Consider the following 9,868-nt stretch of genomic DNA (forward strand, 5'->3'; position numbering starts at 1 on the left):
AGATGACGCCCTGCAACTTCTTCCCGCGCTTCCCACAATATCAGAGTACACTTGATCAGGCCCCGGGGATTTGTCCACTTTAACATACGGTAAAACCGCCAGCACCTCCTCTTCTGTAACCTGGATATGTTCGAACACAACTCTATTCATTTCCCTTAACTCCGCTTTCACGGCCATGATGAGGAAGATTGAGATCTATAGAGAACACTATATAAAGATCTCTATAAAGATCTATAAATATCAGTCCGTTCACAGACTCTACATCTCTTGCTGGAACCTATTGCTCCTCCACGTTCTTGCTCCCCTGACCATCTGCACAGTTGGATGTTTGGCTCCCTGCCCCTTCATCCTTGGGTATTGGTGAGATTTATGGCACAAACAGACTCACTGGGAGCACCGCCCTCGGCATTCTCCCAGTACTTACACTTGTTCTTTACCCCAGCTCTCCAGCTCTTCCCTTCCAACCAATCATCAAATGATTCAACACCACACCCTCCCAATAATTCTTTGTGTGAAAACATACTGAACTTTCTGTGAGTGCGTGGAGTTGCCGCCCGCTGTCTGTCATCAGTAACAGCCGCTGTAAACGCCACCCTATTGAACAGAGCAGGTACTTTGGCCCGGATGGGACCAGCTGCCAGTTTTAGATAATCAGCAGAAGTTACAGAAACTAATTTCGTGGTTCCTGGAAGGCGAAATGTTCAGTGGGGTTGGATGGGGGCCGTTTGGTCTCCGGTACGTATTGCGTGGATGGACTGAGAGGATCTGTAACCTCAGATGGAGGGAAGGGCCAAGTCACGGGGAAAGACCCTTACAGTGCAACACTCCCAACGGGATAGTCCGAGCGGTGAGAATGTGGATTTCCCTCCCACAGGGTGGGTTTGAGGTGAAGAACAGAAGGGGATGCAACGGGGGAGCAGGGTAAACAGGTGGAGATGGAGTAGAGGGTCCCGGTGACGGCGGGAGGTGAGAGAAGAGGGAGGAGGCCAGTGTAGGACTCAGAGATCGGCATTGATAAGGAGGGGCGGAATGAGATGTCTGAGCTGATGTGACAGTAATTCTGTGTCAGGTGGCTCCTGAGCGCCACGTTATTCCCTGCCAATTCCCTCAATAGCCCGTGAGCAGCTGAGTAAAAACAGACATTGTAAACATTTGTCCTCTTTATTAGGAGCTGTGTTATACAAGATCCCACCACAACACGGTCACCGTCTACAGGGGAATCTCTCCCCGTTCTACACACAGCGGAAGTTCAGACACAGGACAGTGGGAACAATTCTAGAGAGAAATGCGCGTCGTAAAAGGCGGACAGTGATCGCTCTCAATTCTGAAATTACTGAACATTCCGTTTGTTGCCCGAAGCGGACATTCCGACACAATTTCATTGCTCAAGACGGTTGTAATGTCCGTTTCTGGGAAAACCCGAATGTTTAAAAATGAAAGTTTCACTGCATTAAACCGGAGCAAAGAATCCGCGTGTGCTGCCAACTGGCGCGGCCTCACTGCGCACAGGTGGACGAAGAGATGGTGTTGCGCAGAGGCGAGCTCAGCGAACTGTGGCTCACGCTGCAGGAGTAGCTCGAGCCCTTGTTCCAGGCAGCGGCGGAGACCCGCAGGTAACTGCTCAGCCTGTAGGTCTGGTCGGTGTCCGGGGACACGGCCCCTGTCGTCACCCCACTCTCCGTCTCGACGCCATCCACGCTCCAGCGCAGCGCCACCAAGCCCGGCTTAAAGCCGCTCACCAGGCAGGACAGAGTGGCCGAGCCCGTGCCGGTTTCGTCCCGAGAGGGAGGGAGCAGGAGAACCGAGGGCTTCCTGGACTCGCCACCTGTGTGTGAGAGAGGGGGCGGAGGGGGGAGAGAAACTTCATTAGTTGATGGAATCCGTCAGCAGCGCCACACTGACCCGAACTCCGCCACAGACATTATCACGAACCATCGATTATTGAGACATTGGGTGAAACGTGGTGCAGGCTGCGCCCATTCTGTTGCTCAGCAATTACCGTTCAATGAAGAGCTGCCCAGATTAATTCCACCTCCCCGCTTTTGGTCCGAAGTCCTGTGCGGTCACCGCGCGCAATTAAATGTTTTGCATCCACCGTCCTCTTTGGCAGAGAATTCTAGATCCTTCCAGCTCTGTGTACCGCTTACCATAACACTCGACCAATCCATTCCCCAGTTCCCTGGACTCGGTGCTCCCCAGTTATTGGTCCGATTTGAGACTAATTCCCTGCGCTGCCTCAGTAACTCCCGAAGTCTAGAACTCGTCCGGCTGTGAATTTGCGAACATTTCACTTTAAACTGCTGACCGGTGCAAAGTCGGTTTGTGACGTCCGGAGGTGGGAAAGGCTCTGTGGATATCCAAGTGCTCTGTGGATATCTAAGACACTCTGCCCAGTGAAGGAACAGGAGGTGATGGGAAAACACAGTCTGTTGCCGCTCCACTCTTTGACCAGCCCGCTCTCTGACCAGCATTTTTCATCAATGTGTCTTTGTTTAATCTGCGCTAAATCTTCCTTTTCTACGACCACACTGACACGTGACTTGTATTAATATGAATCGTCGAATTCCCGGCGCAGTGCGGCACAGTGTGCGGTGGATGGGAATGTTGGGAATATTCTCCCACGTCACAGTCTTGGAAGGGAAGTTGAGTGGTGGTGGGGCAGATACCCCATATTTTACCGGGGCTGAAAAATGTGGAGCAACGTCCTCAGGTAATGGGCTTCCTGTGCCTCGAATGACGCCAATCAAAGGTGTCTAATCCCGAGGTTGACCAAGTGCAAACACTTCATGCAATTGAATGATGGAGCTGACCCGGGGGGCTGAATGGCCTCCTGTGCCGAGCTGGGACAGATCGAGCTCTCCCACAGTGTAGAGACAGGGCCAGCGTTCCCTGCACCCGAATCTCCCCAGCGGTGAGAATGAGAGCGACTGTAATGGGATTTATTTGGAACGGAAAGAAGGATTCACTTACTCTTTATATCTAGAAATGTCCCCTGGCCGAAGATACATCCACTATCCCACGCCGCACAGTAATAGACGGCGGAGTCCCGGGGCTCCAGGCTGCCGATGGTCAGGATGTGACTGTTGTTGGAGGTGTCTCTGGACGGCTGGAAACGGTCAGTGAACCTGTTTTCTCTATAAATGTCATTATTCGTACCATGTCCGATCAGCCACTCTAGACTCTCCCCAGGACGCTGTCGGTACCAGTACATGCTGTAACTTGCAACATTTCCGTTACGCATCCAACACTCTAAGCGGACGGTTTGTCCCGCGGAGACAGGTCCGAACACTGCGGTCTGTGTGACAACTGGGGCCGCCAGGATACCTTCAATAAAACATGAAAAAAACACCAATAGAAGTTTCATCGATCGCTAAAAACACGCACCAATCTGGCGATAACCGGGATGTTATCGAACGTCATTTTGGAGAATCTGTGCGCGAACCTACACGACTCTCACCTGGTAAATGGACCATCAGAGCCCACAGGAGATGCAGCGCTGGGGCCATTCCTCCGGACAGCTGAAGACAGCGAGCCCCCAATGTTCGTCCGAACTGCGCGCTGTTCTGCAAACTCCGGGAGCAGCTCTGAGTCTAACGCCTGCAAACCGGAGCCTCCGAGTATGTTTATGAACCGGGATGTTAATGAGTGGGAGGGGCCAGGGAAAGGATGGGGGCGGAGACTGACTTCGCGCCCTTTGGAATCTATTGATGGCGAATTCAATGATCGTTAAAACCTTAACCTCCAACTTCAAAATGATTCCTCTTAAGTCGTGTTACAGCAAAGATCCAGGCTTGTGGAGATTTGATAAATATCCACACTGAACTCATTTGAGATATCCGGATTGGCAGCTGCTTTCAGGACAGCAGGAGGCCATTCATCCCCTGGTCTCTGCCCCTCTGGTCAATGTGATCAGGGCTGCTCCGCATCGTTTATCAAATCCCCACAAACTCTCTCTGCTGTCCACAAACTGCCTCGTCAATATACCGATTCAGATCCGGGATTTGTAAAATCCTGCAGAGAACATGAGGCGACCTTGCAGGTTTAAAATAAAGCCAATCCCAAAAGCTTACCCCTAATGTATATATTCCCCATTCGACAGATCGCTGTTTCTCTGAAGCAGCAGGAACGCGAGCCCGGGTCGAACCTCAGAAATCGGTGTCAGTCCTTGCGGAAAGGGTGTTTCCTGTTGGAGATCAATCGCCGCAGCCCAGAGACAGCACTTCCACAGTTCCTCACGACAGGATCCGGAGCCCAACTGCTTCTCACTGTTTCACCAATCACATTCCCCCATCATAAGATCAGAACTAGTGACGTGAGCTGATCATCGCTCTGCGCTTTATTCCGTTTCTATGTACGCGGGACAAGATCTGGATAATTCAGACAAGGCTGCTGGGAATAAATATCATTCACACCACATATCAGCCAGGCAGTGGGTCTTTCAACAGAAAGGAGTCTGTTCACCAGCCTGTGGTATCCAACGTCACGTCCATTGCTGATTCCTCCGTCATCAACTTCCATCGGTGACCATCGACCAGAAACGTCACTGCATTAATGAAATGAAGGTATATAAATGGTGTTATCCACGTCCTGGATGGACGCAGCTCCATCTTTTCTTATTCCAGTCCGCAATGGCAGACCACTTATTTTTAGACTGTGATCTCTGGTTATTGATTCCACAGCCGGGGGAATGACCACAACCATATCTCTGTCATTTCTACAGTGAGATGACTTCTCATTCGTTCTAACACTGGAGATTATAGATCCAGATTGCTTAATTTCTCTCCAAATGGCAAACAGGTTCCCGGGCATTAATTTTGTTAACTTTTTTTGCATCCTCCCCATTAATTACACGTCATTCCGTAACCACAATGATGAGACTTAAGGACCATGTTACAGTTGTGCTCTCACTGGGACTCTTCATAAATGCAGAAAAGGTTTTTACTGTTTACAGAAATAATCTTGCAATAAAGTCCAATACACCCTTAGCTTATTAGCTGTTTAATTTATCAACGTGTTAACATTCTGTGATCTGTGTGCGAAGACACACAGGTCCCTTTCTATCAATCTGTCACCATAAAATAATAATCTAATTTTCTGCTATATTTCTTACCATATTTTTCTGCACAAGCAGATGACCTCACGTTTTTCCGCATTTTATTCCATCGGTCCTTTCCCCGCCTGTGTACATCACCCCATCTGCATCACCGCGATCATTCTGCATCGTCCTGACAAACCAGGGTATCATCAGCAAACACGGAGATATTACAGTGCTGTCCTGATGCAGGGTTCCGACCCAAAACCTCGGCAATTCCCTTCCTCCCACAGATGCTGCTCGACCCGCTGAGTTCCTCCGGCAGATTGTTGCAGACGGAGATGTAACACTCAGTTCCATCATCCAAAGATTTTAATGTAGATTGTCAACAGTTGGAGCAGTTTCTTTTGCAAACTCTTGTGTGGCGCCTTACAGACGGCCTGCTGATAGTCAACATTTACCACATTCCTTGGCTACCAACCTTTCTAATTTGTGAGTTGTGACCCAAAAAATCTCTTGCAGACTTGTCGAACAAGATTTCTAATCCTATTTCCCAAGTGCTCTCTTTGCACTTCCTTAATAATAGATTCCAACATTGCTCCTGTAGCTGGTCAAAATCTCCCCCCTCCCCTCCCCTTACCTACACGATGCAGCTGAAAACAAGTGCATCCACTCCCACAACCAGCGCCATTTACTTCTCCAAACATAACTTCTTACTCATGCCAACTTCTTTCAGCGCCGCGTTGGCCTGTTCTCCAATATTTCTGCGAGACTTTCTTTGTCTTTTAATATACTTATTTAATTACACTACCATTGAGGCTCCAATGTGCCAGATCGAAAGAAGCTGCAGAGGGTTGTAGACTCACCCCGCTCCATCACGAGCACAACCCTCCCCGCCACCGAGGATATCTTCAAGAGGCAGTATCTCAAGAAGGCGGCATCCACCACTAAGTATCCTCACCTTCCGAGACGTGCCCTCTTCTAATTACTACCATCGGGGAGGAGGTACAGGAGCCTGAAGACCCACACTCAACGTCTTAGGAACAGTTTCTTCTCCTCCGCCTCATTATTCCTCTTTAGCACCATCTATCTATCCATTCATCCATCAGTCAGTCAGTCTGTCTGTCTGTCTGTCTGTCTGTCTGTCTGTCTGTCTGTCTGTCTATCTATCTGTCTGTCTATCTATCTGTCTATCTATCTATCTATCTATCTATCTATCTATCTATCTATCTATCTATCTATCTATCTATCTATCTATCTATCTATCTATCTATCTATCTATCTATCTATCTATCTATCTATCTATCTATCTATCTATCTATCTATCTATCTATCTATCTATCTATCTATCTACTTACCTATTGTAATATAGTGATTTTTACGTCTTGTACTGCTGCCACAAAACAACAGATTTCACAACATATGTCAGTGATAATAAATCTGATTCTGATTCCTTATTTCACAATCCAACGTATCCATTCTCAGTCGGAAACTGATTCATATTAACTTTTGATGTTCTTTTATATACTTACACAAACTTTAGTCGTCTGTCTTTCTATTTCCCGCCACGTAACTCGAGGACTCCATTTTTCTTCAACAATTCCCTGGATCACCTTTGAGGAGCTCTGCGTTCTATTCATTTTGCAACATTACCTCTCTTTCCCTTTGATGATCCCTTCCTTAACTTCTCAGCCACGGTGGGCAGTTGATCTGCTGGGGTGTACATCTTAAAGTGGTTTACATTTATTGCATTAAACAGTCGGCAAATTTATTTAGGTACCCTTCAGATGTCTGCAAAGTGTCCAAACAAGCTCGACCTTCTATATTCCTGGAAATTAAATCCTCGTCATGTCGTACCTCCTCCTCTTAATTCAACTCTGAGCGAGCAGACGACATTCCAGAAAATCCACAAACCACGCTCTCCAGGGCATACTACCGCTGCGTGGCAGTCCACTGCTCCAGGGGTGGTTTAAAATTGAAGAAGCTCCACTCCCTGAATTTGAGGTTCAAAGTGGATGACTTGATGTTTGACTCTGTTGAGGGCCACTTACCACAGCTTCCTCAGACTGTTTCTAGTTTGGAAGATATTGATGCCATTGACTTTGCAAACGATATCACCTTATTTTGTGTCATTGGCACGCCCACGCCAGTCTATCCTATTTATATCATTTAAATGTCACTGAACATCGAAGGCTTGGGTCCTGGTCGTTGTGAGACGCTGTAGTCCCATCCCAGAGGAGAGGCCTCACTCGGACAGTTGTGTTTGGTTTCACTATGACCCAGTTTCTACCACAGGAGGCTGAAGACCAGTGTGGCGCTGCATGGTTTCAGGGTGTTGCTCGTTAGTCCATGGATTCCTCATCATCCATTGTGCTGCCGAATTGTAACATCAGCGCTGATGGGCCAGTCCTCTCCACACTCACTGCCCGGCCTTGTGCTGTGACCGGTCGGTGGGGCAGTAAGTGTGAGGTGCTGATGGATGTCACCGTCAGCGGACCCTGTGTGAAACATCACCCCTCGGTTCTGTTGTTCATGATTTCCTTCACACCACCACCCTTCACCCTCCACCATCTCTGCACTGATGGTTCGACATTGCGTACTGGATGAGCAGAAATGTCCTCCAGATCAATGTGGGGTTCACCGAAACCATCGTCCTCCGTCCGCATCATGTCCTTCGTTCCCGACCCAGGCTCCCCTCCTCTTCCACCCCCACAACCCCCCCCCCCCCCCCCCACCAATATCTGCTTCTTCTAATTCCCAACAATTGATCACCAAATGTAACCGCGCCAGCACTGGCGGAGGTGCTTTCAGCTGCCGAGGCCGCAATCCCTGAAATTCCATGAACTTCTCCTCTCTGTCCTCGGGTGACATACTTCCGGTGGACCACCCTCCTGATTAAGTGTTTGTTCATCTCTCCGAGTGCCTCTATGTCAGTGTTTGTCTGAGAACACCATGGTGAAGCAACTTGACGCGTGTTGTTCTGTTAAATATTTTCTCATAATCCCTTATAATGTGGGGTTTATTTAAGGTATGTTCCATAGATCAGCTCTCACTGAACTGGTCCAATTTCTTCTCCTGCACCATGTCTCCTCACACGGCGACACTCAGATCCGACAAATCAATCTGGTGCAGCGACATTGTACAGGGGCCGAGGCAGTGATGTGCTTCCTTGTGCAGGGGGACATGGGCTGAGAATTGTTCTCGACGCAGAGAGTGAGTGCATGGGCCTACAGTCCCTAGAGTTCAGAGTGAGAGGTCAACTCAGTGAAAAGGATAAAATCCTGAAAGGCCCCGACAAGGCAGATGCCAAACAGGCTGCTTCCTCCGGCGGGATGGTCACAGACTGACGCTGATATCTCCAGGATAAGTGGTCGGACTTTGGAGACTGATTTGAGAGATGTTCACGGGGGAGGGCTGTTACTCGCTGGATTTTTCTGCGAGTGTATGTTCAGTGGATGAGGATATTTAAAAATAGTCTGGTGTATCTTTTGGACATTGCAATATCGGGGGCTCTGGGGATTGTGTGGGAAGTAGGAATTGTAGTCGAGGGTCTGACATGCGCCGATGGAATTGTGGTGCAGGTTGGAGGGGCCTAATGGCTTCCTCCTACTCTTCCATATCTTCTTCCGAGTGAAGCTGGGATGGGGGCGGAGTTTGCTGTTGGTTTGGGGGAGATTGGCTCTTTAGGATCTATTACACTATTTGTTGATGAACTGGGACATTTTGCTCTTCCCTCTAACCAACCCCGACCATCAGACACTGTCAGACCAGCTAACCCCACGCTGGCGATGGTTCACAGGGTCGAGCAGCCAAGTGCAGCTTGTGTGTGTGAGCGGCACAGATGCAGCTGCGGACCTCGTCATCTCCCCACGGGGGCCGTGCCGGTGTTGGCACAGCCTTTATTTAGCTACAGTTACACAAATCATTGCTGTTTCTGTCTTGTTTGTGAAGCGTTGCAGGTGGCGCAGCCACTGGGTCCCGGGGAGGGAGGAAAGGGAGCTGAGTGAACATTGAAAATATACTTTAACACCGAGAAATTGCAGTTACTGAAAGATGCAGAACCTTAAAATGAGCCTTTAAAATTGTTCGTCGAAATCATGACTTGTTGTTTCAAGCGTTGAAATTGCACATTGTAAGCGACTTCAGAATCCATAACATTTCTGAATGAGAACAGTGAGGCGAGAGAGGGAGAGACAGACAGACAGACACACAGACACAGAGACAGAGAGAGAGAGAGAGAGGGAGAGAGAGAGAGAGAGATGGACAGAGAGACCGTGAATTTCTCAGCTCCGATCTGTGTCCCATACTTGGCAGAGTCAGCAAGGAATGGGAACCAAGGAACGGCCCCGAGATGGATCATTGGCTCGGAGTCTCTCTCCTTCTCTGAACCGACCCCCGGCACACTCGGGTCTCACACGTGAACATGGCGGTAATCTGAGGAACTTCGTTAAATGGTGAAATTTCGGGACACATAAGAGAAGAAATGAGATCATCAATGGGCCCCAGCATCCTGACCCTCTCTTCAACGAGGTCATAGCTGATCATCCCGACAGCACTGCTTTTCCTGATCCCGGTAACCATTGAATCACTTGGTGCCCAAACATTCATCAATCCGAACCTGCAATCAGCTCAGCGACTGAGCATTCACAGGCCTCTGGGGGAAAGACTCCAGGATCAACAGCCCCCTGAATGAAGGAGTTACGTCACATCTGATGTCTCATCCTGTCTCCCATCTTTAGACTCCCCAACCAGAGGAAACAGACTCCGCGAGTCCCCTGTGTAGTCCATTCAGTATCTTGTCTTTTAATGTGATCACCTCCCATTTTCCTGAACCCA

The 9,868-nt window shown here is 48.9% G+C and overlaps 1 protein-coding gene across 1 annotated transcript; it reads right to left on the reverse strand.

Moving 5' to 3' along the window:
• Window positions 1–1,171: 1,171 nt before the first annotated feature.
• LOC127587544 (immunoglobulin lambda-1 light chain-like) lies at window positions 1,172–3,583 on the reverse strand. Its single transcript, XM_052045951.1, has 3 exons — window positions 3,458–3,583; window positions 2,971–3,324; window positions 1,172–1,825 (listed from the first exon to the last, which is right to left on the reverse strand). The coding sequence occupies exons 1-3, from the start codon at window positions 3,504–3,506 to the stop codon at window positions 1,497–1,499; spliced, it is 732 nt and encodes a 243-aa protein (XP_051901911.1). The 5' UTR covers window positions 3,507–3,583; the 3' UTR covers window positions 1,172–1,496.
• Window positions 3,584–9,868: the final 6,285 nt, after the last annotated feature.

The sequence above is a fragment of the Pristis pectinata genome, chromosome 40 (genome assembly GCF_009764475.1).
Source record: "Pristis pectinata isolate sPriPec2 chromosome 40, sPriPec2.1.pri, whole genome shotgun sequence".
NCBI lineage: Eukaryota > Metazoa > Chordata > Chondrichthyes > Rhinopristiformes > Pristidae > Pristis > Pristis pectinata.